General features: G+C 49.3%; 1 protein-coding gene across 4 annotated transcripts in view; it reads left to right on the top strand.

Moving 5' to 3' along the window:
- Positions 1 to 27,452, top strand: part of HIVEP3 (HIVEP zinc finger 3) — a 306,678-nt gene extending 279,226 nt beyond the window's left edge. For 3 of the 4 annotated variants that reach the window (XM_064731316.1, XM_064731317.1, XM_064731318.1), the window contains 4 exons: positions 322 to 497; positions 10,865 to 10,963; positions 17,424 to 18,490; positions 21,356 to 27,452. In XM_064731316.1, coding sequence (XP_064587386.1) covers positions 322 to 497; positions 10,865 to 10,963; positions 17,424 to 18,490; positions 21,356 to 22,183 — 2,170 coding nt within the window. In that variant the 3' untranslated portion in view covers positions 22,184 to 27,452. Of the gene's footprint in view, positions 1 to 321; positions 498 to 10,864; positions 10,964 to 17,423; positions 18,491 to 20,319; positions 20,383 to 21,355 lie in introns of those variants that run through there. The other variant, XM_064731319.1, reaches the window with a different exon arrangement.
- The last annotated feature ends 280 nt before the right edge of the window (positions 27,453 to 27,732 follow it).

Raw genomic sequence — 27,732 nt, 5'->3', positions numbered from 1 at the left:
TGTTTGAGGATGGGGCACAGCAGCACAGTGGGGTGTCCCCATGTCCCAGCTCAGCTTTGGACTCTTGGTGGTCACAGAGCAGCAGATTCAGGACATGAGACCATCCTGGATGTGTCTGGAAGCACCTGGGCACAGCTTTGGGTGCTAATTCACAATTAGCCTAATTACCCAGAGCTACCAAACAGCAACCAAGACCTGTGGTGTCAATAACACTCTGAACTAACCCAGCAAAGTTGTGACTTCTTCTGTTGAGGTGGGAATCTTCTTTTTTTTTTTTTTCTTTTTTTTTTTCCCCTTTATCACGCCACCTGTTGCTCATAGGTACAAATCAAACGAAGAGTATGTGTATGTGCGAGGCCGTGGAAGAGGGAAGTATGTTTGTGAGGAGTGTGGAATTCGCTGCAAGAAACCCAGCATGCTGAAGAAACACATTCGCACGCACACAGACGTCAGGCCGTACGTCTGCAAGTACTGTAACTTTGCTTTTAAAACCAAAGGTAAGCCACAGCCAGCTGCCAGCTCCTCTGCTCAGGGTGCTGGCACTGCCAGCCTGCTGGGGGCACCCAAAAAGGGCGAGGGAAGGCATTGCCAGGGGCTGGCAAAGCCCCCCAGTTGGAGGGAGGGGGATGAGGGAGTTGGAAATTGGTTGGTGTTTCCAGAAGAGCATCCCTGCCATCCTCCTTGTGCTTGTCCAAGGAGAAAGTCCTGAAATGCAGCTTCTCTGGCAGGGCTTTCTGAACAAAACCAGGAGCTCCAGGATGAGCCCCTGGATCCAGGCTCTGGGGGGCCTCTCCTGCTGCTCTGCCCATTCTCATTCTCTGCAGTTGCATGTGGCTTCCACATTCTCTGTATCACATCAAAGGACCTTTTCCCTAAAGGTTTTCATCCCAGGACATCGAGCCATCAATGCCACCAGGTGTGCTCTGCCATGGCCTCAGCGAGGGTGTCAGGGAGAGCAGGCAGGAGTCTGTAAACCACAGGCAGAATAAAACTTCATTCCATGAGAAATGGGGAATGGGACCTTCCAAATGGGTCAGAGATGCATTTAACTTCTTGTAGGGGTCTGGCACTGTGGGTTGGACAAAGCTCTGGTGGTAGCAAGTCTTGGGATAAGGCAGCAGCAAGTATGAAGCTTGGGTTCTTGGTTATAGCTGGACAGAGCTCAGGGAGCATTTGGACAATGCTTTTGGGCACATTTCGGGGTTTTGGGGGCTGTTTGTCTTGGTTTGGAAAGCCAGGTGTCTGCTAAGGAAGGCAGGAGCCTCCCCTGAAATGGAGAATGTAAACCCTCCCCACCCCTCTGCATTGCTATAAATTTTAAATTAAGGGGCTCTCAGGCAAAAAATATGGGAGGGGAAATAATAGTTCTTTAATAGGGAAGGGGAAAAAAAATGATAAAATAAACAATGCAGTGAACTAAACCAACACTGCCAGAGTCAGAACCCAAGCTGACACCCTGTGGGTCAGGCTGTTGGCAGCAGTCCCATTGGAATTGTGGCTCAGCCCTCCTGCAGTGTCAGGGCTGGTTCTGCTGGAGCAGGGATCCTGGAGAAAGGTGCAGTCTCTGCCTCTGAAGATCCAGGGCCAGAGGCAGCTGCTGTTCCTCTGGGCAATCCAGTGCAGAAGCCGTGCTGGTGTTCCAGAATCTCCAGATTCTATCCGGGTAGAAATGCTTGGCTCCTCCCTCTGGGCTCCCATCTCCCAATGGGATGCTGTAGTTCTTATCAGCCATGCAGGGACATTCCATTGCTGTTATCAGCAGGTGTCCCCTCCCAAGGGAGGAGTGATTGTGGTCACTCAGAGAGAGAGATAAGGCAAATTGTCCACTTGACAAAGGCAATCTGCCATACAGATGGTAATGGAAAATATCTTGCATTGTAATCTGGAAGACTGTCCCATGGAGGAGCTGGACTGGGTGATCCCTGTGGGTCCCTCCCAGCTCAGGAAGTTCCAAAACACCCATTGTTGTCTGTAGCTCCATCAGTCTCAGAGGGTGGCACAGTGTGGAGGGCTCAGTGCCCAGGAGGAGCCGGTGTCACCCAGGCAGTGGCACAGCCTGGCTGTGGGAGGGCACAGTGTGCTGTGTGCTCTGTGGCACCTGTGCTGCCCCAGGGGGACAGAACAGGACAAGGAAGTGACTCAGGGGCGTGATGGTGTTCACAGGGGGTTTTGGATAAGGGAAGAGACAAGGATCTGACTCCATGTTTCAGAAGGCTGATTTATTATTCTATGATATATATTACATTAAAACTATACTAAAAGAATAGAAGAAAAGGTTTCATCAGAAGGCTGGCTAAGAATAGAAAACGGAAAGAATGAATAACAAAGGTTTGTGGCTCAGACAGAGAGCCCGAACCAGCTGACTGTGATTGGCCATTAATTAGAAACAACCACATGAGGCCAATCACAGATGCACCTGTTGCATTCCACAGCAGCAGATAACCATTGTTTACATTTTGTTCCTGAGACCTCTCAGCTTCTTAGGAGGAAAAATCCTAAGGAAAGGATTTTTCATAAAAGATGTCTGCAACACAGGGTGGGCAGTGCCGGGATCTGGTGGCTTTTCTGGCAAGGCTGGCGGGGATTTCTGGGTGCCGACGTGCTGGGGGTCACTGGCTCTGGGGCAGAAAGGGAAGTGACACCGAGTTTGAGGCCAGATTCTCATGCTGTACATCCCAGCGCCGGTTCTTCCTCTCCCTCCCATCCTGGAGCTGTTTCTGATTCATTTCCTTTCTCGTCCCCTCTTGCTTTGACTTCGTTCCGAGGTTTCCCTTGGGGAGCTGAGCCCGCTCAGCCTCTCCCATCACCTCACCTCACTCCCACCATGCTTCTGTAGGGCTTCTGCCCAGGGTGATGGCATCAAACCATCCTCTCCACCACCTCTCTGGCTGCTTTGCTCTTCATCTCTGCTCCCTGAAGGCCACAATCTGTCAGCTCTGGCTGCACATGGCAAACAGACCCTGCCCTTCTTCTGCTTGGCATGGCCAAGGGAGCATGGAAATGCTTCCTTCCTTCCTTCCTTCCTTCCTTCCATGGAACAAAAATCATCCACACTCTGCTGGGGTTTCAGTGGCAAAGCACCTGTTTGCCCATGGGGGCATGAGATGGACAGAACTCCCCTGGATCGGGGATTTATGGAGAAATGGTTGGGATTTATGGCTGCATGGTGGTGACTTGGAATTGCATGAGAATGGTTCTTTTCTGGGAGGGATGAAGGCACAGGCCTGGAGTGTGCTCAGATTGCCCAAAAATGGGACAAAACTCTTTGGGGGGCACCAGGAGCTTTGGAACAGCTGGGAAGGGTGAAGGGCAGAGCTTGGGACATGCTCAGACTGCCCAGAAATGGGACAAAAGCTCTTTGGGGGGCACAATGAGCTGTGGAAGAGGTGGGAGGGATGAAGGGCAGAGCCTTGGCGCATGCTCAAAGTGCCCAGAAATGGGACAAAAGCTCTTTGGGGGGCACAGGGAGCTCTGGAAGAGCTGAAAGGGGTGAATGAACACACCCCAGTCTGTGCCTGACTGCCCCAACATGGGACAAAAGCTCTTTGGGGGACACAAGGAAGTCTGGACGAGTTGGGAGGGTGAGGGGCAGAGTCCTGGGGTGTGCTCAGAGTGCCCAAAAATGGGAGACAAAATGTTTGGGGGGCACAAGGAGCTCTGAAAGAGCTGGGAGGGATGAAGGCAGAGCCCTGGAGTGTCCTCAGACTGCCTAGAAATGGGGGAAAAGCTGGTTTGGAGTTCTGGAAAAGTGGGAAAAAGCTCTGTGTGCCTTGACAAAAGCATCAGCTGATGATGGAGAGTTTGAGATCACTTAAAAAACCACCAGCAAGGGCAGGAAGAAAATCCTTTTTTTTTTTTTTTTTTTGCTCATGCCCCTGCCAGTGATTTTTTTAAAGCAATTTCAAACTCTGCTCATAACAAGTGACCCAGAGGAGCAGGGGGGTGCAGAAACTGCTGTTCCCAGCTCATTTTGGAGGGATTTGTCTCATTTTGGCTCCTCCCTGGGCTGGCTGGGGTTGGCAGCCCCGGGCATGCCGAATGCAGGAGCTGCAGCTCTCCCTCCTGCACAGAGATGGAGCTTTTTTAGAAATCTGCTTTCCAGAGTTAATTTTAGCCTTCAGCATCAGCTCCAGGGGGAGGTCTGTGGAGCTGGCTTCGTTTTGGCTGGGGTAGATCTCTCCAGCATGATCTAATGCTCTAAACTCTCCAGTAGGCTGGAAGCAGTTAAATGGGATTTTTTTTATTATTATTATTTTTTTTAATGAGGAGCTTTATCTGGTTAAAATGTACCTCACCCCCCACCCCTCCCACTCTAGAAAATCTGTGTCTGTGTTCCAAGGACTGGGAAAACTTTTGCAACAGAAAATGCTATAAATATTTCCCCTTATCCACTAATTTGCTGCTTTTTGTGCCTTTCTGTCACTGGAAGCAAAGCTGTTCTTTTGGCTTAGAGAACTGCAGGGAAATTTTATTTTTTTATTATTCTAAAGCAAATCCATGAGATTAATTTTGGGTTTTTGTGTGTGTGTGTGCTCGTTTAGCTGATGGGAACAACAGCCTTGGAAATTTGGTTTGCAGAGATTTGTTTGATTTGGTGTTTCTGGAGCAGATCTAAAGGTGCCTCTTTAATGAGGTGTCTGTCCCTCCCCTGCGGTGCAGCTTTGTGCCTGTGGCCTCCAGGAGGGTCTTTAAAGGAGGCTTAGCATCTTCTGCATTGTTTTCTGGGCAGGAAGGAAATAAGAAAAAGCTGTTTTCCCTTTCAGGAAGGTCGGGGAGAGCTTTTCCCTTCCCCTCTCTCGCTGCTGCTGGGATGAGGGGCAGTGCTGGCACATTAATTCCCTTTTCCAGTTATTATTATTATTATTTTCCAGTTATTTTCTGTCCTCCCTCAGATCCACATCACCTTCTCACAGAGTCCTGATTGCTTCCAATGCCCTCAGAAATTCTGGATAAAACATTTGGAACAGCTCTGAGGTCAGGAGGGATGAGGAGCTCCACTTTAATTTAAAGGGAGCTGTAGAAAGGACACTGCTGGCTGGAGATCCCCCATTTCACACTCTGTGCCACTTACCCTTCCCAGACTCCAGACTGCTCAGCCAGAGCCTTCAATAAATTCATTTTCAGCTCCTTAAATCAGTCCCTGACAGCACTGAGGGTACTGCACATGTGAATATATTGAATATATTAAATTAAATGGATTAAATGCATTCCCCCCCAGCCCTTAAAGAGCTGCACAGTTTGTTGTTATTGCAGCTCCAGCAGCCTGAGTCTCCTCTGGAAAGCACAGCTGGGTGAATTCTCTGCTGGGAGAGCAGAGCACAGGAATGGGTACATCCCCAAAATACCCCAAAAATCCTTTGAGGGGCTGAGCATCCCTGGGTGCTGTCCCTGTGCTCCTGGGGACATCACAAACATCCCCTGGGATGAGGACGGAGTTATCCCCAGGGATTTCTTGCCTGGTCATCCCATGGGATGTGAGGCAGGAACAGAAAATGTCCCAATGGAGCAGCCAGGAGATGAAACACTGAGCAAAAGGGCTCTGGAACTCTCCAGAAAGGGAAAATATCCAGGAATCAGGGCTGGAAACCAAGGATTGGAGACCTCCAGGGAAAAATTCAGTGGTGTTTTCTGGAGCCAGTGAAGCCAATAAAGTCTCAGCCTCACTGGGAATTCTGCTAATTTGGAAATCTGCAAATCCTGGGCACCTTTCTGGAATATCAGCTTTTGGCTGGATAGGTCTGATCCAGGAGGTGGCTGATGTTTTACGGCCTGTGTGGTTCCAGGCAGGCTGCATGTGCAAATTCACTCCTTTAATCCACATGTCAATAAGGATAAAAGATAATAATCGATTTTCTAAAAGATTGAACTCCTCTGACCAATGAATTCTGCAAATGAAAGCTTTCCTCCACACAAAGTCTTACCTGGGGATATCAGCTGCACACCAAGGCCTAAATCAAGGCCTGTGCATTATTTAAATCCCACACAAAACCTGGTTCAAGGATTTATTTGGCACACAGAGTATCAGTTATGACTGGTTCTCTATGTGAGGGCATCCCCCAGCACAATCACAGAACCAAGAATGATTGGGGTTGGGAGGGACATTAAATCCCATCTGGTCCATGCAGGACACCTCCTGTGCCAGGTGCCCACTGGCTGGGCACTGCCGGCTCCAGGGCCAGCTACAGCTGCCTTGGCACCCTAGGCACAGCCAAACCTCTCTCAGCATCCATTGCCAGGCTACAACCCCTGTCTCTGGGGGCACTGCCACCCTAGCCAATGGGAACCAGATGGTTGGGTGGGAGGACTTCCAATTGCAGCAGGGCCACCTCCACTGTGCCAGGTGCTCCAGCCCTGCCAGCCTTGGGCACTGCCAGGGCTCCAGGGGCAGCCACAGCTGCTCTGGCAATTCCAGCCCAGTCCCTGCCCACCCTGCCAGGGAACAATTCCCAATTGCCAAGATCCCATCCAGCCCTGCCATTCCTCTGGCACTGGCAGCCATTCCCTGGCTCCTGTCCCTCCATCCTTGTCCCCAGTCCCTCTGCAGCTCTCCTGGAGCCCCTTCAGGCCCTGCAAGGGCTCTGAGCTCTCCCTGGAGCCTTCTCCTCTCCAGGGCAGCACCCCCAGCTCTCCCAGCCTGGCTCTATGGCTTTCTCCTCCTCCCAGAGGAGCTGCTGCTCTCCTTGAAAGTGCTTTCCAAAGAGGAATGTGACAATTGTTCATCCTGGCTCTTTGTGTCACTGTGCTGCCTCCTGCACTCGCTCATTTTTTGGTTTTTTAGGTTTTGGGTTTTTTTTTGGTTGTTGCTCAATTGATCAGATTTAACAGCAGAAATAGAAAGGATCATCCCCAGCAAAGACAGGATAATTTTCCCAGGAATCTCAATGCTTCAGCTCCCTACATTCTGCTTTAACGCCTTAAAAATATTATAATGGCTCTTGCAAAATAAAAAAAAAATTAATTTCCCTCATGAAATTTAAGTGGGAAATCACTTCTAGTCCCCATTAAGCTGCTTTAGGTGCTTTTGGAAGGCTCCAGTCTCAGCTTTCTCCAAACAACACAGGCATTTAAGCTGCTCTAAGTCCCACTCAGAGCTCCCAGCATGGGCAGAGCTGAGCACATAGTTCTGGGCAGGCGTAATGGGAGCTGTGCTCACCCTGCCCCTGCTCCTCCTGGGGGCTCAGCATTCCCAGCAATTCCTGGGGGATTTTTTAAATATAACCAGTTGGTTGCAAATCTGGGAGCTTTTTTTTTTGGTAAACATTCCCCAATAAGGAGCACTTACCTGCTTAGGGTTCAGTGAAATTCCTCTGCTATTTAAATCCAGCTCCCTGCTGCTCTCTCTTGCTCCCTCAAAGATGTTTTTCCACGGTTTCCAAGGAAGCAATGCTGTGTGGTTTTCTTTTTTATTTTTTTTTCTGCTTTTTTTTTTTAACTTGGGAGCCAGAACTCTGCAAGGCAACAAGTAGCTGTGAGTCTTCCCTGGTAGGATTAAATCCAGCTCTCACTTAGCAAAGTGGTGTTGGTTTTACTGGAAATCTGCCGAGCGTTTAATGCTGCCAGCGTTAATTAAGGGGTCTAAAAAAACACAAACTGGAAGAAGAGCCCTGCTCAGATAAATATCCTTGTCCTGCAGATTGCTCCCAGGATGATCACTCAGCTTCTCAGCCCAGGGAAAGGAGCCTCCAGCTTTTAATTGCCTTAAAATGATGCAGAGGGGGCAGATGAGGATCTGTCCTTCCCTAAAAGGATGCAGCATCCCTGCTTTTTTGGGATTTCTACAAGAAAATTTGCACCCAGATCTCTACAGGAGGATTTTGGCCAGCAGCTTTACCTGGGGGAGGAAGGGAGAGACAGAGCAGAGGGAAAAGGAGCTGGAGGGGAAGGAAACAAAGCTTGGGATGAGTTGGTGCTTTGGGGTTTGGGGTGAATTTGTTGGCACTGAGGGCTGGGAAAGGAAGGCAGGAGACACACACTGCCCTGGCCAGGGACAGAGAACAGGACAGCAGGGGACACTGGTGGCTCCTGGCTCATGGTGGCAGCCCCAGCAGCTGCTGAGCCCCAGCAGAGGGGCAGGAGGGCTCTGGGAGCCCTGCAGGTCCTGCAGCTGCACAGGGACATGCTGGTGTGGTCAGCCAGCTGGGCTTGGGACACCTGAGGTGGCCAAGGTGGCCTTTGGACACCTGAGGTGGCCACAGTGGCTTTTGGACACCTGAGGTGATCATGGTGGCTTTTGGACACCTGAGGTGGTCATGGTGGCTTTTGGACACCTGATGTGGCCACAGTGGCTTTTGGACACCTAAGGTGGCTTTTGGATATCTGAGGTGGCCACAGTGGCTTTTGGACACCTGAGGTGGCCATGCTGGCCTCAGAGCACTCCTGAGGACCTGAGAGCACTGAGCAGCTCCCTCTCCTCAGTAGTTTCTGCTGCTCCCTCGGGACTGGGTCTCTCTCCTGGTTTTTCCAGCAGGCTCCTGGTGACAGAGAGGATTTCTGGGCTGGTTTGGGGGCACCAGAACTCTGGGGATGTCCCCTCCCCACTGAGCTGGGTCCCCACAAAGCCCTGCTCACTGCTGGGGTTGTGTTTGCTGCCTTTGGAGGGGCTCCAGGCAGGGTTTGGCAGGGCAGGGATGGGGCAGAGCTGGTTGGACAAGCAGCAGCACAGTGGGGGTTTGCAGCCACTGACTCAGTCTGGGCTGCTCTTGCTGCTTCTCATTTCCAAAATGAAATTCCAGCTCCATGAGGCCACAGCTGGGACTGTGGATGGGGGTTTTTTTTCATTTTCTGGCCCTGGTGATTCACTGGGAGCAGAGGTGTCTGTGAGAACACACTCCTGGCTCATGGGGTGGGTTTGGGGCCATGACAAAACTCCTGATTTGGGGTGGGAAAAGAGGCTTTGGTTTGGAGCAGGGAGCTGAGATCATCCTCACACCTCAGTGTCCTGACCAGGGGGCTCAGGGCAGTTAAACAGAATAAATCTCTCTTATTTGGAGCTGTTTTGCTGCATTCAGGTTATTAAACATGCCCTGAATACACGTCCAGGTTGGGTGCCAGATACACAGGGATATAGAGTCAGCCTTTGTCTCTCATGGTGTTTCCTGCTGGAGCTGCTCCATTTTTGTACAAAATGGACTGAAATAAATAATTCATGGGCTCAGGAGAAATCAAGGTGGCAGCTGGGTGGTTGTGGCACCACGGGTAATGCTCTGCTCTAGTGAATAGTGGCTTTTTTATCCCTGATAGCCAGAGCAGCAACAGGAGAGGCTCAGAGGGGCCCCCCGTGCTCCCCCAGACTGGGGACTTTGCACTGCACAACCTCAGCCCTCCCTGGAGGTTGTAATAAAATGGGAGAATTCTGGTTTTCCCCTTTTTTTTTTATTTTTTGGTGAGAAAACCAAGCCTGGTGCTCCTCAGTGCCAGCAAGGCTGAGGGCACATCAGGGCATGGGAAATTCAAACACTCCTTCAACAGGGCCCAGCTTCTTCCTCCTCATCATCCCACAAATCCCTGGAAATGCCCAAAGCCAGGATGGAGCTTGGAGCACCCTGGCACAGCAGGAGGTGTCCCTGGATGGACTTTAAAGTCCCTCCCAATCCCAGTTTGGGATTTTAGGAAGTGCTGTTGAGAGGAAAAGGGGAAATGGGACATTTTTGCTTTAGTTCTGCTACCCTTCATTTTCCTACCTGCTCCATTCCCTCCAGCCAATGCTCCCCTTTTTTCAGCATTTCCCCGGCCTGTAAGTGGGGTTAATTAGTGTCTAATTAACCTGCCTGTAATTTGGGAGGCAGAATTAGAGAGGTGCCCTCTGAGCTATCCCGGAGCAGCCCCAGTGACCCCACACCCCATCCTGGCCCTGGGGAAGCCTCACTGGGAATTTCTGAGTTCCAGAGGGTGTCCAAGGCTCGAGGACCTGATCTGGCCCAGCCCTTTGGTGCCTTCCAGAACACCTGAGCCATTCTTTTTGGGGAAAAAAATGGCAATGTAGGGTTTTCCCTCTTGTTGGCTGCTCGAACCCTCATTTTATTGTAAATTTATAAAACCATTAAAGCTGGAAAAGCCCCACGTCCCCAAGTGCCACATCCACTTGGTTTTGGAACATTTCAAGAGCACCTGAGCCATTATTTTTAGGGGAAAATGGGAATGCAGGATTTTCCCCCTTGGCTGGTAGCTCAAACCCTCGTTTTATTGTAGAATCATAAAATCAATAAAGCTGGAAAAGCCCTCCAAGATCACCAAGCCCAACCCTTCTCCAGCACTGCCAAGGCCACCACCATTGACCCATGTCCCCAAGTGCCACATCCACACATTTTTGGTACATTTCCAGGGTAGATCCTCTCTGTCCTGTGGTGCTGAGGAGCTTCTCCCCTCCAGGCAGGTGGGGCTATTGGGATGAGGTTGGAAGATGATGATGATGATGGCACACTGGGGTGTGTTTCCGATCCCTGCTTTCCTCCCATTTTTAATTTGCTGCATGCTCACAGCTGAAAGCAGCCCATGCCATCTCTTCCCCCAGCCCCAGAATGTGCCCCAGGAGTTGTTTAAAGGCTGCACAAGCCCTGGAAGGTCCCACACCCTTGCCTGCACCTTATCCTGCACCCTGGGGCAGCAGCAAAGGGAGGGAAAGGGGACCTGGCCTCGTGTCACCAGGGTTTGCAGTGGGGAGGGCTTGGGGACAGTCAGGGGCCTTTGTCTGGTTCAAGGAGGGGTTTGACTTGTGACTGCTGAGTGTGCAAAAGGGAAAAAAAAAGGAGAAATTTTTAAAAAAGGAAAAAATCTGAAGAAAAAGAGAAAAAATGTTAAAAGGGGGGAAAAGGAGGGGGGAAAAGGAGCCATATTTGAGTAAAATGGATTTTCTGCTTCTTTCCAGGGAATCTGACTAAACATATGAAGTCAAAGGCCCACAGCAAAAAATGTCAGGAGCTGGGCGTGTTGGTATCTCCACCGGTGGATCTGGAAGCCGAGGAAGGTAAAACCAACCCAACCTTTCCAGTGCAGAGCTGCTGGGGAGTGAGGGAGGGCACGGCCCTGCCAGGGCAGAGCCCACCCTGCCATACTTGGGGAGCAATTTGTGCCCCCAGGCTCCTGCCAGGGCAGGCTGTGAGTGCTGGGAGCTGTGAGCAGGGCAGGGTCACTGTGAGCCTGGGTCCCTTGGGTCTCCTGGGTCCCCTGGCTGGGGTTGGTGACACAGTAGGATGTTTGATTTTTGATGTTTTGATTTATTTTGAGACTCTGGTTCTGTGTGTGCCTGCAGGATGTGGTGCTGCACAGGGAGGGCTCTGGGGCTCTGCAGTGTCCCCAACAATGTGAGGGGTGGCAGGAGGAGGGTCCTGCTGGTGACACAGGGCGTGGCTGCCATGATCTGGAGAGGCCAGGGGCAGTGACACACGGGCAATGTCACACATGGCAGTCTCACACAGGGCAGTGTCACACAGGGCAGTGTCACACACAGGGGCAGTGACACTCATGGGCAGTGTTAGAGGGGCAGTGACACAGGGACAGCGTCACACACGGGCAGTGTCACACAGCAACAGTGGCACAGGGGCAGTGACACAAAGGGGCAATGTCACACAGGGACAGTGTCACACGGGCAGTCACACACGGGCAGTGAAAAAGGGACAGTGTCACACATGGCAGTGTCACACAGGGACAGTGTCACACACATGGCAGTGTCAAATACAAGCAGTGTCACTCATGGGCAGTATCACACAGAGGCAGTGTCACACAGGGGCAGTGTCACTCATGAGCAGTGGCACACACAGGCAGTGACACATTGTCAGTGTGACATCAGTGAATCCATTGTCCCCCCTGCCTGAGGCTGCAGGGCTGCCCTGGGCTCTCTGCACCTTGTGCCAGCACTCCAGGTAGGTTTGGAATCACAGGAAATCCCCAGAGTGTCACATAGGGGAGTCTCCCATTCTTATTTCCCATTTCCATTCCCATTCCCATTCCCATTTCCATTTCCCACCATTTCCATTTCCCATTCCCATTTCCCACCATTTCCATTTCCCATTCCCATTTCCCATTTCCATTCTCATTTCCCATTCCCACCATTCCCATCCCCCATTCCCATTCCCATTTTACATTCCCCATTCCCATTCTCCATTCCCCATTTCCCATTCCCCGTTCCCATTTCCCAATTCCCATTCCCCATTTCCCATTTTCCGTTCCCATTTCCCCTTTCCCTTTTCCCATTTCCCATTCCCATTCCCATTCCCATCACTGCAGAGCCCTGTGGGTTTGTTCAGGAGTTCACAGAGTGCCCTTGGCAGGGATCGTGTCAGGGGAGGTTTCCTTTCCTTCCTCCCAGCTTTGGTCCCATTTGGTAAAGCCAGGGAATATCCTGCTGGCCATGGGAATATTCTGCTCTGTGAGCAGAGTCATTGCTCACAAACGTCAGTGTTAAATACAGCAGCCAAGAAGATAGGCAGAAAATGGGATTTTGGCCTCTGATGGTTGGGGCTGCTTGGATGGATGAGAAAATAACTCAGGAATGGCAGAAAGGTGCATGAGAAATTCGAGATCCCAGCTGTGATCACAGCCCCTGCTCTCAGGGTGAGGGGCTGCAAAGAGCCTCCCCTGTGTCCTCTCTGTTCCTCACGAAGAGGCTCAGAACAAGAATTAAACGGGCTGTTTTAATTAAATAATAATAATAAAAAAGGCTCCAATTTCCACGTGACACAAAGCAGCACAGGAAGGTTGCTGTGCTTTCCTCTAGGGGCCGGCAGGGAGGGAGCAGCAGTTCCTAAAACTCCCTGGATTATTTTAAACTGGGGTTGTATTTCACTTGATTGTTTGTATTTCTATTTAAGGGGCAGCAGAAAGCAAGGGGTGTTACTATAAAAGGAGATTGGAGTATAATTCCTCACTCCTGCCTGGACTGGGCTCGGTGGGCTGGTACCAGCTGGGGAGAATAAATAACACACATGGAATGAGAGGCAACCTCAGACAAAGCTGTCAGCAGGACACATTCCCACTGATTCCCTCTCTCCTTCCTTCCTCCATCCCTGCCCTGTGTCACCACATTTCACAAAGAAAAGCAAAACACAACTTCCCAAGCAATTTCTGGGATTCATATTCTCTGAATCTCAGAAAAGTAAAAACAGTTCTTATCTCATTTGCTGCAGCCTGTGTTTGTTCACAAGTAAAATATATTGTAAAAAATTGTTTACAAAAAAAAATTAATAATTAAATTCTAATTTAAGTGTTTTAACTCACTAACCAATTAAATCCAAGTATATAAGATCAAAGCTGTCAACTAACAGTCACAAAATACTGTAGAGTTGTGCAATTAAATACTTAACAAATTCATATAATATAATATAATATAATATAATATAATATAATATAATATAATATAATATAATATAATATAATATAATATAATATAATATAATATAATATAATATATATAATATAATATAATATATATGATATGATGATATGAGTTAGCCTTCTAGTAAAATAAAATCCTTCTCGTCATTTTTCCCAAATATCAAACAAACATATCTGTTATAGCCCTGCCCTTTTTCTCCCCATGAGCTCAGCAGGATGAATTTTGGAAGCCTGGCTCAGGTCTGAGTTCTGTCCCTGGTGTCACACATGTGTCACCTACAGATGTCACACAGGGATTGTGTCAGGAAGCCAAAACAATTCCCTGGGGCTGTCCCAGGACTCTCTGGGATGTTTCCCTCTCTGGAATTTGTGGTGGCAAATGCAATCAGCTCCTCCTTTGGGGCTGGCTTCACTTTCCCTTCATTCCTGACCCCTGATGGGGGCAAATTTGGCATTTCCAGTCCCAGGGATTCCTCTGTCCCAGCTGGGGCAAGGAAAGGAGAGCACCATGCCCAGCACAGCTCCTGCCTGTCCCCAGCCCCAAAGGCAGAGTCAGGGCTGGCTCCCAGCTCTGCCAGTGAAATGCATTCCTGTTCCAAGCAGGAAATCTGCTTGGCTCAGCCTGCAGCTGGGAGTTTGGAATAATATTTGCTCTGAGCTCAGTTCCCCTGGGGGTTTGCAAACAGCCCGAGCCCAGCAGCCCCGTCACTGTGGAGGATTTCACAATCCAGGATCCCTCTCCAGGGAGAGAGTGGCATTCACATTTCTGAAAAATCCCTTCACGCAGGATTTTGCTCCTGGGAAGCTGAGAAGCCTCAGCAAAAAGAAAAACAATAATTATCTGATTTGCTTCTCCTGTGTTTTGCTGCTTTGGAATGTGTTTGGAGATTGTTTACCCACAGGTGATTGTTCCATTGGATTCTGCTGTGAGTTGTTTTCACTCTTTGGCCAAGCAGGGCCAAGCTGTGTCAGGACTCTGGAGAGAGTCACGAGTTTTCATTAGTATCTTTTTAGCTTTCTGTAAGTATCCTTTCTGTATTCTCTAGTATAGTTTTGACATTCTTTAATATAACATAGTATCATAAAATAATAAATTAGCCTTCTGAGAACATGGAACCATATTCATCATTCCTGCCTTCATCAGGGCACACAGGTGTCACACAGGTATCACCCGGAGGTGTCACATAGAGGTGACACACAGGTGTCACACAGGCGTCACGTGGTATTTTCAGGGTGCCCCATGGCAGGAAGGAATGATACATCTGACTCAGAAGGCTAATTCATTATTTTATTATATGATATTATATTAAAGGATGCTATACTAAACTATACTGAAGAATACAGAAAGGAAACTTACAGAAGGCTAAAAAGATAATAATGAAAACTCGTGACTCCTTCCAGAGCCTCGACACAGCTGGACCCGGATTGGTCATTAAGTAAAAACAATCACCTGTGGGTAAACAATCTTCAAACACATTCCAAAGCAGCAAACACAGGGGAAGCAAATGAGATAAGAATTGTTTTCCTTTTCTCTGAGGCTTCTTAGCTTCCCAGGAGAAAAATCCTGGGCAAAGAGATTTTTCCAGAAAACATGACAGTGACAGTCACACACAAGTGTCACACACATGTATTACACAGGTGACACGCAGTTATCACACACAGGTGTCACACACAGATGTCACATACAGGTGTCATATAACAGGTATCACACACAGGTGTCAGGTATCACACAGGAGTCACACACAGGTATCACACGCAGTTATCACACACAGGGGTCACACACAGGGGTCACACACAGCGGTCACACAAGTGTCACGTGTTACACACAGGTGTCGCACAGGTGTCACACACAGGGGTCACCTACAGGTGTCACACACAGGTGTCACACAGGTGTCACACACAGGGGTCACCTACAGGTGTCACACACAGGTGTCACACACAGGTGTCACACAGATGTCCCAGCATCTCTGTGCTCTGCTGCCAGCCCCCGACCCGAGGTGTCCCACAGCTCTGGCCCCTGGCTGGGCACGGGTGGCATTCCCGGGGCAGGGCCCCGGCAGTGCCGTTCTGCTGGGCTGCAGTGACATCCAGTGGCTGTCCCGGGTGGCCCTGTCTGGGCTGTCACTGCTGTCACTGCTGCCAGCAGCTCTGCACTCCCGCCAGGGGAGGAGCAGATTTTCCTCTGAGCATTGACAGCTCTGTACCTGTCACTGTCACATTTTCTGGAAAAATCCCCTTGCGCAGGATTCTTCTCCTGGGAAGCTGAGAAGCCTCAGGGAAAAAGGAAAACAATAATTATCTGATTTGATTCTCCTGTGTAGTGCTTGTGTTTGGAGATTGTTTACCCACATATTATTGTTTTTATTAGTTTTTATTGTGAGTTGTTTTCACTCTTTGGCCAATTAGGGCCAAGCTGTGTCAGAACTCTGGAGAAAGTCACAAGTTTTCATTATTATCTTTTTAGACTTCTGTAAGTATCCTTTCTGTATTCTTTAGTATAGTTTAGTATTCTTTAATATAATATAGTATCATAAAATAATAAATTAGCCTTCTGAGAACATGGAGTCAGATTCATCATTCCTCCCTTCATCGGGACACCCCACAAATCCAGCAGGGGAGCTGCAGGGATGGCTGTGCCCCAGGGCTGTTAGGAACCAGGGTGAGCTGCTCCTTTCTGTTCCCAGCTCCAGGCAGACTCTTGGCTGGATAACAGCCATGGGAAAATCCGTGGGACCGGGAATGCCAAATGCTTCCTGAAGGCCCTGGCATCCCAAATAAACCAAATTAGGATTTTAGTCCATCATGAGGACTTGGTGCTGTGTATTATTTAATATAATATAGTATCATAAAATAATAAATCAGCCTTCTGAGAACATGGAGTCAGATTCATCATTCCTCCCTGCCATGGGGCAACCCACAATTACAATGGGTACCCAGCTCAGAAAGCTCCTGCTGGCCCTTCAGGCAGCAGAGAGATGTGTTTTAACCAGCAGAAATATTTAAAATCATGTAGAATTTCCTTTTTTATCCTCCTCGCTGCCTACAAGCTCTGATTTATAGAACCCCAAACCCTCTGCCCTCAAACCACAGCTGGAATTTTTCCTACCCAGGGAGATCCACAGAGGTTCCTTCCACCCTGTTTGATTTTTTACAAAAGTCCTGCCTTGCTGATCTCTATTTGTCATGAAATCTGGGCAGGAAAAAGCCCAACACATGGAGCTGGTGCAGCTGTGGATATTCTAGAGTCACCATTGTAACAAATAATCATCAAACCCCACAGAAGGGTAAAGGTGCTGCTGTTCTCACCTATTAAAGGTTTTTTTTTTTTTTTTTTTTTTGCATTTTAGAGCAAATAAAGAGTGTGGCAGGTGCCCAGCAGAGACTGAGGGGTGTGTGTGCTGGCAGAGCCGGAACTGGAACTGGGGTAGAGTGGGATTCACTGGGATATACTGGGATCAGCAGCAGTGGAGCTGGCAGGGAGGGCAGGGCTGAAGCTCAGAGCAGGCAATGATCAGACCCAGGAGCAGCCAGATCCTCTCTCCTCTGGTGCTCTTAGAGCTTGTGAGCAGATTTAGCACAGAAATAGACTCTGAACATGTGTTTGGTGAGAAGATTTAACTCAAAAATAGCCCCTTACATGTGTTCTGTGAGCAGATTTAGCACAGAAATAGCCCCTCACATGTGTTTGCTGTGCAGATTTAACACAAAAATAGCCCCTTACATGTGTTCTATGAGCAGATTTAACACAGAAATAGACCCTGAACATGTGTTTGATGAGCAGATTTAACATAGAAATAGCCCCTTATATGTATTCTATGAGCAGATTTAACTCAAAAATTGCCCCTTATATGCGTTTGGTGAGAAGATTTAACACAAATAGCCCCTTATATGTGTTTGGTGAGCAGGTTTAACTCAAAACTAACCCCTTACATGTGTCTGGTGTGCAGATTTAGCACAGAAATAGCCCCTCACATGTATTCTGTGAGCAGATTTAATTTAAAAATAGCCCCTTACATGTGTTCTATGAGCAGATTTAACACAGAAATAGCCCCTGAACCTGTGCTTTCTACTCTCTGTTCTGTGTTTGCCTCCAGGAACCAGTGAAGACCTTTTCCAGGACTCTGAGGGGCGGGAGGGATCTGAGCCCATCGAGGAACACCAGTTTTCAGACCTCGAGGAATCTGACGACGATGACGACAACGAGGACGAGGAAGACGAGGAGGAAGAGGAGAGCCAAGACGAGCCAGCGCCGAAGCTGCCGGAAGGCAAAGCCGGCACCCTCCTGCTGCACTCCTCAGGGGGCTCCCCGTCCTCTCCAGAGGAAGGCATCCAAACATCCCCAGCTCAAGAAGCTGCCTCCAGCACCCCGAAAGCAGGGGAAGGCCAGCAGGCCTCCTCCTCCTCTTCCTCAGGGCTGGAGAGCAAGTGGTCAGCAGACAGCAGTGACATTGCTGTGTGCCACAGCTTCCTGAGCCTCCACAGACCAGCTCTGACCTCCACCGAGCACTTGGCTCCTGCTGAGAGAGAATCTGTCACCAGGCCACAGATGTCCTTGGTCATGGACCTGTCGACCTCCAAAGACACCTCCCCAAGGAAAAGGTGGTCCCCGAGCCAGGAGTGTGGCAGAGGGGGCGGCAGCAGCAGCAGCAGAGCAGTGCTGGCAAGGAAGCACTTACTGACCAAAAACGAAACGTCCCCCAAACGCTTCTCCCCCACGGCAGAGCTGTCCTCCCTGAGGTGCCTGTCCCCAGGGAGGGGGCTGTCCCCCTGCCAGCGCCTCTCTCCCAGGAGGGAGCTGTCTCCCCTGAGATGTGTGTCCCCAAGGCTCGAGCTGTCGCCCAGCAGGCACCTGTCCCCCCGGAGGGAGCTGTCCCCGAGGACAGCCCTCCCCCCAGAAGGAGAAGTGGCCCCTGCCAGGCACTCATCGCCCAGCAGAGAGATGGCATCCCTGAGGTACTTCTCCCTGAAGAAAGTCTTGTCTCCAGGCTGCTTGGAGCTGGCCAGGTATCCACCCCCTGGCAAAGAGGACTTGCCTGGCACGAGCAAATCGGCAGAGGACAAAGTTCCAAGCTCATATCAAGCCCAGCCCGGGATATTCTCTACGATGCCTCTACCTCACAGGTTCTTTGGCAAAAACTTACAGCTCTACGAGTCCAAGCTGGTAAGTCCAATGCTCTGCTGCCCTCTGGTCCTCACAGGGTGGTCTCTGACATGGTTTTTTGTGAAGGGTGTGATGCAGAAGTGCACAGGGACCCTGTGATCGCTGTCACAGGTGACCCAGAGAACAGGGACAGGGGACAGCAGTGGGTTTTGCTCCCATTTGAGTCCTACCCTTCTCAGTTGGAGAGAAATAAAGTTATCCCTTCTCCAAGGGGTTATTCCCACTCCTGAGCCAGCCAGTCCTGCTGGGACAATCAGCAAGGACAAACTCTTAATGATTAATTGTCACTAAGAGCCTTTTTGTTCCTGGGAATTCCATTCCCATCCCTGAGGTTTCCCCAGCTGGGGTGGAGCTGTGACCATTTCCCAGTGGTCAGTGACCTGAGCCAGCCCTGGCTGAGCCCTGTGTCCACCCACAGCCAGCTCTTCTGGATGAGCTGCTGAGAAATGTTTGTTTGGACAGCTCTCATTTCATCTCTCCTCTCTTCAGCACAGAGAGGGGGTTCCCACTGGGTCCAGAACATGATTTAATTTCCCTGCTGGACAAATTAAATCCTGTGGGTAAAGGGAATTTTCCTGTTGCCCCCAGGGCTGCAGGCAGATCCATGGGGGTGTTTGGGGGAATATTTCCCATTCCTGCTGGAGTGCCTGGCTCTGCTGTCAGTGGTGCTGAGGAACATGAGATCCCCTCACTGTGGGGAGAGACTCCAGCCCTCAGGAACTGCACTGGGGAGAGAGAGGCCCTTACAGAGCCCCTGCCACCCCAGATGCTGAGCCAGAGCTTCTCCAGATCTTTCTGCCATGCCAACCTTCTGTCCTGTGGTGCCTTCTTCCTGCTCTTTTCCACTCTGAGTCTTTGTCTTACCTTCCCAGATACTCTCCTTTACTTTAGGGCCAAACCTTGGCTTCCTTTAATGCTGTTTCCCTTTCCTGTCAATCCATTTCTTGTGGTGAATCCCAGGGCTCTGGAAACCCTCATCCTTCAACTCTTCTGTCAAGATAACTTCCTGCTGCCTCTGCTTGGAGCAAACCCCCTCAGCTCCCAAATCCACAGTAGGAGACAATGTTTTAAGCCCTGCTTGTCTGCCATTCCCACCTTTCAGCTCCTTTGGTCACATTTACCTTTTGGCTTCGTTTTCCTGCTCCTTTTCTACACCCAGAGCCACCACTGTTACTTCTCTGTGTGCCTCCAAAGCAGCAGCAAAAACCCAAATGGAAAAATTCCCCTTTATCAGCACGATGGACAACTGGGCTTTCATTGCAAAATTAACATTCCTTGTGAGGCCACAAGAGACAGAAGGACCAGAGAAGGGTTTATCAGGTCCCAGACAGAGTTTGAAGATGATCTTAGCTCAGTTCCAGTGTCAGGCTCGCTGCCAAGTCTCACCCTAACCATCTCTCTTCCCACTGGCCCTTGCTTAGGGCAGTCTCTCCCTGTGGTGATTGTTGCACCACTGAAATATTTGTTTGGGGTTTCCCAGCATCCCTGAAGTGATTTAGCCACGGCTTCCTGTGGATAAGTGACATTTAGCAGTGTTGGGGCTTGTCACTGCTGACCCAGCACACACTACCTTTGGTGTCTCTTCCTTTTTCTCTTTCCTGTTCTCTTTTGCTGCTTTCCTCTGCTGTCTCCTCAGAGATCCAGCTCACAGGATCAGGGAATTATTCCCCATAATCCTACAAAGAAATGTGCCCTCCAGTGGATCCTCACATTTTATCTCCAACCCCATCTTAATTGAAAGTTGATTTCAATGGTTGCCTCCTCTTCTTGGGAGTCCTGTGCAGGGATTTAGTCATAACCTCATCACTAATTAATCCATTTCTGTTTAGCCACATATCTCTCCATGATGTACGTTAGGAAACTATGGGAAGCACCGAGAGAGAAAGAGGAAAAGGTAAAATGTAGGGTCTGAACCCTTGATTTGCACAGAGCACCCCATGAGGGTGGTGGTGGGGACCCACTGCTGGGTGTGCCGGACTTGATGCTGCCTCTCACTGGAAGCATCCCTGCACCCAGCAGCTGTAAGGATGCAATCCTGCTTTAGGAAAACACAGTGAAAATTAATAAATAAATATAAAATAACCTCATTCTGGGCTCTCAGGAACCCCCTGCACTGACAGGGATCCCAAGCAGCTCAGCTGGCAGCAAGCTCTGGCAGCTCTGCCAGTGTTCCAGAGGCAGCTCTGAGAGTAGGGTTGATGGTTTTAAACTAAAAGAGGGGAGATCCAGACTAAAGCTAAGGAAGAAATTCTTTACTCAGAGGGTGGGGAGGCCCTGGCACACGTTGCCCAGGGGGATCCCTGGAAGAGCCCAAGGCCAGGTTGGACAGGGCTTGGAGATCTGTGGTCTAGTTAATGATGTCCCTGCCCATGGCAGGGGTTGGACAAGATGGCCTTTAAAGGTCCCTTCCAACCAATAAATCTGATTTTATAAGGATCCAGGCCTAAGCTAAATCCCTGGGTCTGTGCCCCAGCACCCCATGGGCACATTTGTCCCAGAAGGGAAATGCTGTGGGTTGTGCTGCTCCTCACCTTCAAGGTCTGGGGCTCCACATCTCCCTGACTTGCCTGACCTCCCTCAAACCCACATAAAACCCTAACCCCAGTCCTTGGAGGCCACCCCCCATGTGTCACACTGACCCAGCTCTTCTTTCCTGATTTTATAATGATCCAGGCCTAAGCCAAATCTCTGGATCTGTGCCCCAACACACCATATTTGTTGGGCATATTTGTCCCAGAAGGGAAACGCTGTGGGTTGTGCTGCTCCTGACCTCCCTCAAACCCGAATAAAACCCTAACCCCAGTCCTTGGTGGCCATCCCCTGCGTGTCACACTGACCCAGCTCTTCTTTTCCCCCCTGGCACAGAAGATGGAACCCCACAGCCCGCCCTGCTCTCCCGGCACCCCGCCGCCCGTGTGCCCCCGGCCCCTGCAGGCCCCTCACGACCTCCACGCTCCCGGCCGAGGGGAGGAGAATGTCTTCAGCCACCTCCCGCTGCACTCGCAGCAGCTCGCCAGGACCCCGTACCCCATGATCCCCATCGGGGGCATCCAGATGGTGCAGGCCAGGCCCAGCTCCCACGCCAGCCTGGTGCCCGGCCCCGTGCTGCCCCTCCAAGGCGGACACTTCCCCTCAGCCAGCGGCCTCGCCCAGCTCAGCCGGGCCGCCACGAGGGACGGGGAGCCCCAGAGCCCTCCAGAGCCCTCATCGGCGTCCGTGTCCCCCGTGGCCAAGGTCTCCAAGTACACCCTGAGCCCGGAGCCGGCAGGTGGTGGCTTCTTGGAGGAGAAGATGAGGACTAGCGAGCTCCAGCAGGAGCAGGAGGAGCGTGGGCCTGCAGCAGAGGCCGAGCCCAGCCCGGCCGAGCGGCCGCGGGCCTCGGTGTCCCCAGGCAGCCCCAGCAGCCCCAAGGAGCCCCATGTGGAGCCCTCAGCCAGCGGGGAGGAACCCTCCAAAGCCACGGGCAAGCAGCCATTGGGCAGCTCGAGCACCCCTTCGGAACCAGCCTGCACTTTCATCTCAGCCGTCCCCTCGCTGGCCAGGGACAGCCCCTCAGAAGCGCCCCCTGGCCACCCCCAGGCCCCGCGCCCCAGGAACCTCTCCGGAGAGCCCGGCGGGAGCAGCCCTCACCCAGAGCACTCCGATTTAGGTCAAACTCACAAAAAGGTGGATGAAAACGCGGGAAGTACTTAAGCCTCCGCCAGCTGTTCCACCTTTAGGCTTCCTCTGTAAAATCAGCAGACATTTTCAACACTATTTCCTTTAGTATAATCATAAGAAGCACTCTAGTGAATGACCAAACCCATGGAAAATTCCTGGTTTTCTTTGTCCCAGTCTGGTATTATCTCCACATGTATGCAGTTACTTGTGCCTTTTTCTATACCTTTTGTTGCTTGAAATGTACAAAACTGTTTGAGGCTGTGAATATTTTTTTAGAGTTTTTTGGAAAGGGGGTTTGTTAGACGTTGTCTTTTTTGCCATTTAGGTGTGCGTAATCCTGGGCCTGAGAGATGTAGAAAGGAAAGGGTTAAGCATTTTAAAGAGGAAGAAGATGCACTGAAAACAAAAGCAAAACAGAAAAAAACTTTTTTTTTTATATTGCTTAAATGATTAAAAAAAAAAGGAAAAAACCCAAACCCTTGCTCCTGTGTACAGAAGTTTATGATTCGTATTTATTACATGCTTTATTTAATTCATGCAAAGTGCTTGGTTTTTTTGGTTTTCTTTTTCCTCGCATCCCTATGGTTGTGCTTTAAACAGTTGAAACTGCTTTACATTTGAAAAAACGTGTTTACCCTGACCTTGTGACTGAAAGTAGCACTTCCTTGAGCAGGGGAGGTTTGTTGTGTGCAGGGAGAAAAATTGTCCCTCGAAAAGAGGACGACAAACTGCGAGCACCCCTCCCTCCTGCAGAACCCAGCAAAGCACTTTTCTAAAAAAAAAAAAAAAAAAAAAAGAGACAAAAAAAAAAACTAAAAAAAGAAGAAAAAAAAGTTCTTCTTCAAAGATTTACCTGCGAGAAGGTAGGAATGTATGGAATGTAGAGCCCGTGCCAGGAAGGGTCTCTCGCTGGACGAGCCTCCTGCTTGCTTTGCTTTAATCCTCCCGCAGCGCCCAGCAAAGCCCTGTCTGGGCTGGGGGAGCCTCTGCAAACCCTCCCTTGGTGTCAGAAGGGGAGGAACTCAGCCTTGAAACCATTTCTCCCTCCGGCATGTTTGAGTTGTGGACAAGCTGCCTCCATCCCATCCCATCCCATCCCATCCCATCCCATCCCATCCCATCCCATCCCATCCCCTAATCACATTCCATCCTGTCCCGTTCCATCGTGCCCTGTCTGTGCCATCCCATCTTCCCATCATCCCATCCCATCATCCCATCATCCCATCATCCCATCCCACCCATTCCCATCGTACCCCATCCCACTCAATCCCATCATCCCATCCCATCATCCCATCCCATTCCACCCAATCCCACCCCATCCCAGGCTGCTCTGGGATCTCCAGGGATGCAGGAGGTCTCCGAACTCTGCTCCTCCTCCAGGGCTCTCGGTGCCTCTGGCTCCTGTTCTCACCTTTATTTATTTATTGGCGTGGGACATCCCCAGCTCAGCCCCTCTGGCATGGACAGGCCCTGTTTTTGGCTGGTTTTGGGAGATAAAAATGTTGATGCTGAATGGTGAATGCTTGCAAAATCAGCTTGTTATGCATGCGCAGCAGCTTTTTCCAGAGCAGATTTTTCGGGATGGGCATCCCTGGCAGAGCAAAGACCTGAACTGCCAATACATCCGATACCAAATCCAGAGTGACCCCGACAGAGCCGTTCCTCTGTCACAAATTTTTAAACCACAAAGCTTCAAGTCGTTTGCCCCTGCAGGGTCTTTACTACTTCAGAGGGTTTTCTGGTCGATGGAATCTGTACAAACCTCTTTTTTTTTTTATTTTAACAAAAAAAAAAAAAAAAAAAAAAAAAAAAAAAAGAAGATATAAATATTTAACCAGTGGATCAGTTCTTTCTTCTTTCAGAGCTGTTCCAATTTATCGGGTACGTAATACACTTTTTTAAAAAAAAAATAAAAATACAAAAAAAAAAAATGAAAGGAATCAAATAAAATCCTGAATGAGAACATATTTCCTTGCCAGACTTGATGAGCTACGAACTGTTCCCGTTTCACGGGCAAAGAATAGAAATTTTTTAATAATCTTCTGTCATTTTTTCTTTTTCTTTTCTTTTTTTCATTTTTGCTCTTCTTGTAAAAGGAATTAAGTATCAAAAAAAAAAAAAAAGATATCATGGAAATATCATTAAGGCTGTGACACTGACCAAAACAACGTCCAGAACCCATTTATCCCCTAATTGGCACTTTTATCAGGTTTCCCTTTTTCCCATCTCCCCCTTTTTTGGCCCCGAGCCTGGAAGCTGCTCCTGTTCTCAGAGGCAGAGCAGGGGCTGGAGCTCGGCTCTGTTCACTCGAGCTCTTAAGCACCAGTTTAAACCCTCCTCAGGTTTTAAGTGCGTGCTTAATCCGCGCTTAATCCCGGGCTGAGTGGGAGTGGAGTGCTCGGCCGGGGCTGGTGGGAGCATCCCTGGAAACCACCCATGAAATCGAGAGATTTCCCTGATTTCGGTCACTTTCTGCCCCTTGTCACACTCTTAACTTGATCCAAGGTAGCTTTTCGTATTTAATTTTACATATATATATATAAAAATATATATATATATGTATGGTACATGAAAGTACTGCAGCAGCTGTGTCTGGTTTTTTGGTGCATTTGCCGTGAGTTTTGGGCTAGATCAAATCTGCTCAGCTTCTTTCTGTAACTGCATTTCAATCTTTAATCTATTTAAATTTTCTGTGGATTTTTTTTTCCCCTCTGTCTTTTGTGGAAAGAGGGGGAGGGAAAAAAGCCCAAGAAAACCCTGAAGTCTTTACATTGGTTTGTTGATAATTTTGTTGTCGTTGTTGTGGCGGTTTATTATTGTCATTATCAGGATTTTTAAGCTTTCCCAGCAGCTCGAAGCTTTCTGCATCTCAGCTGCGGAGCATCGGGGCAGTTTGTGTGTAGCCATCCAGATCTTTTCACCCGGGGCCAAAAAATAACCCAGGAAAAGGAGTTTGGGAAAGGGCTGAGGTGCTCCCGGGGACATTCCCTGCCCGGATCCCCTCCCCATCCCCGGCAGCCGCGGAGCGGGGCAGGCAGGGACCGCCGCAAACTCAGGAGATGGGCACAAAAATCTGAGTCCCAACCCAGTTTGGCTTCTCTGGCTGGGGTGAAATGGTGCTTCACGCTGTACCCAAGGGGCGAGAAGGCTCCCCCCAAAAATAACTCCTTGCTAATTAAGGGCTAATGGTCGCACTGCCAGCTCAGAGCTCCGCGGGAGGGACCCGCAGCACCAGCACCAGCATCTCTGGCTGCGGGCACACGAGTGTGTCCCTCTGCCCCCTGCTCGGCCGAGGAGCACAGCAATGTCACTCCCGGGGTTTTTATAGGGCTGGGTGTCACCCCCAGCCCTCAGCGGTGGCTGCCGTTCCCAGCCGGATCCCCTTTGGTCCCCCTGTGTCCCCCTCGGTGGGAGCTGATTGCTGGTCACAGCTTTTCGTGTCGCTCTGAATGTCTGTTCTGCCTGCAAATCAGGGATGGAAAATCCCTTTTTGCTTCCCACAAGGGCTGCAAGGGTGGCTTTGCAGAGCAATTAGTGGGATAATTTACCAGAGAATGTATTAATAATGTAAATGAAGAAGCAGAGCCCAGCCCTTCCTGTTCAGCAGCAGGTGGAAATAAAATCCCTTGCTTTACTCATGGCAGAGCTTCTCCAATTTATAATCCATGAGGGCACGGCCTGGCTGCTCCTGTGGTGTGGCTGCTCCATCAGCCCCAATCCCACGGGGATATTCCACTGATTATTTTCACAGATATTTCACCCTGCTGAGCTGTTTGGGTGGCTCCCATCCATGCAGCTCCTGGATCACACAGGGATGCTCTGGAGCCAGAATTCCTCCTGCACACAGAGGACTTGGCCCAAGCTCTGGGATCACTCCCTGCCTGTGTTCCTATACCAGGACTGACATCCGGAGCTCAGAAAGCTCCTGGACCTTAATCTTGAGCACTTCTGGAGTTTCAGCAACTCCTTTGTGCTGCAGCAGGGATTTAGCTCCTAAATTGAGCTTGGGGTCTTGAGCAGACCATGGGATGAGGAGAGGGCTCCCCAAAACCGAGGCAGAGCTCTGCCACCTCAGATTATTGCCAGCTCCTCGGCTGGATACCCAGGAGCTGCAGCAGGGAAAAAACCCATAATGAAACAGCTGTGAATGTCCAGCTTCCCACTGAGAAATGCAGTTCCTCACCTGCTCCCAAGGGTGACATCCCAGCCCTGGTGTCCCTGATGTCCCAGCAGTCCCAAACTCTGCTCTGATCCCAAATCCAGCCCAGTCCTGCTGGGGCAGGGCAGGTAATTCCCACCCAGAACATCCCAAATCCCTCCTGCCGGGGCTGGGGCTCTGCCTCTCCCTGCCCAACAAATCTGCAGCTTTCCCTGCCTCGGGTTTTGTCCAAAATCCACAGGAACAGCACCTGAACAAGCAATATCCTTGGAGAAATCATTCAAATTGTCCCAATTTCCATGCAAAATCCTCCAGGATTTGATCTAGCCCTTCCCTGCTCCCCTTGCTTTTCCTCTGTTAATCATCTGCTTTTTTTCTTTCCTTTCCTTTTAACATTTCTGTCTATTGCACAGTATTTACAAATAAAACCATATTGTAAGTTATTTACAAAAAACAGAAAAAAAGAGAAAAAAAGAAAAAAATAAACTAAAAAACATCAATCCTGATGGCATAAAACCAATCTGTTTTCATTACTGAGATATGATGGCACTTACGATCACTTTAGTAAATGTAATGTAAAAAATAATTAATAATAATAATTAATAATAATAATAAGGTGTACGCAAATTTAATATACATGGTCTCATGTAAGATAAATATTTGCCTTTTTTTCTAAAAGGTGTATGTATTCTGTAAGTGGAATAGTCTGTAGAAAGTTTCTATATGTTCTTAAAATGGCAATACATTCCAAAAAATGGTACTGTAAATATGTACAGCGTCCAATGGAATTTGGTAGTTTTGCCTGTAATTTTATTTGAACTCCAGTTTCTACACTTGCATCTTGCAATGTCTGTATGGTTATATCAGTGCAAAAAAAAATGCAGGTAAAAAGCACAGTCTGATGTAAAAACAACAAAAAAACTGAACAAAAAACACACAAAAAACAAGAAAACAAAAAAAAAAAAAAAGAAAAAATACTCAGTATTTGATGTTTGTGACCCTTATTGTAAATGACATCTGTACTGTGAATGAGAAGTTTTTACAAGTATAATATTGCCTTTACTACAGCTCAGATTGTCTGCTCGGTCTGGGCGTATTTTTAAAAAAACAGCATGTTGGAATAAATTTTAAAGTCCCAACATATCACTACGTGTGTGAGTGGCATCTTTTAATTCCTGTTTTATTTCCCAGGTCCCTGGAGGCACATCTGGATAAATCCTGGTTCTGCTGCAGCCACCCCATCCCTGCAGGGGAAGTGCTGCCCTCATGGAAATGCCACAATTGTATTTTTTTCAATTTTTCCTCCTTTTTGTCCCCAGTTTTTCCTCCTCACAGAGCTGAGGCTGTGAGCAATGGGTGCTCTGCAGAGGCCAGGCTGAATTCCCACAATCTCAAACTGGTTTGGGTTGGAAAGGACCTTAAA

The sequence above is a fragment of the Zonotrichia leucophrys genome, chromosome 23, assembly GCF_028769735.1.
Source record: "Zonotrichia leucophrys gambelii isolate GWCS_2022_RI chromosome 23, RI_Zleu_2.0, whole genome shotgun sequence".
Lineage (NCBI taxonomy): Eukaryota > Metazoa > Chordata > Aves > Passeriformes > Passerellidae > Zonotrichia > Zonotrichia leucophrys.
Note: the sequence above shows the minus strand (reverse complement) of the source record. Positions and strands in the feature narration are given on the sequence as shown.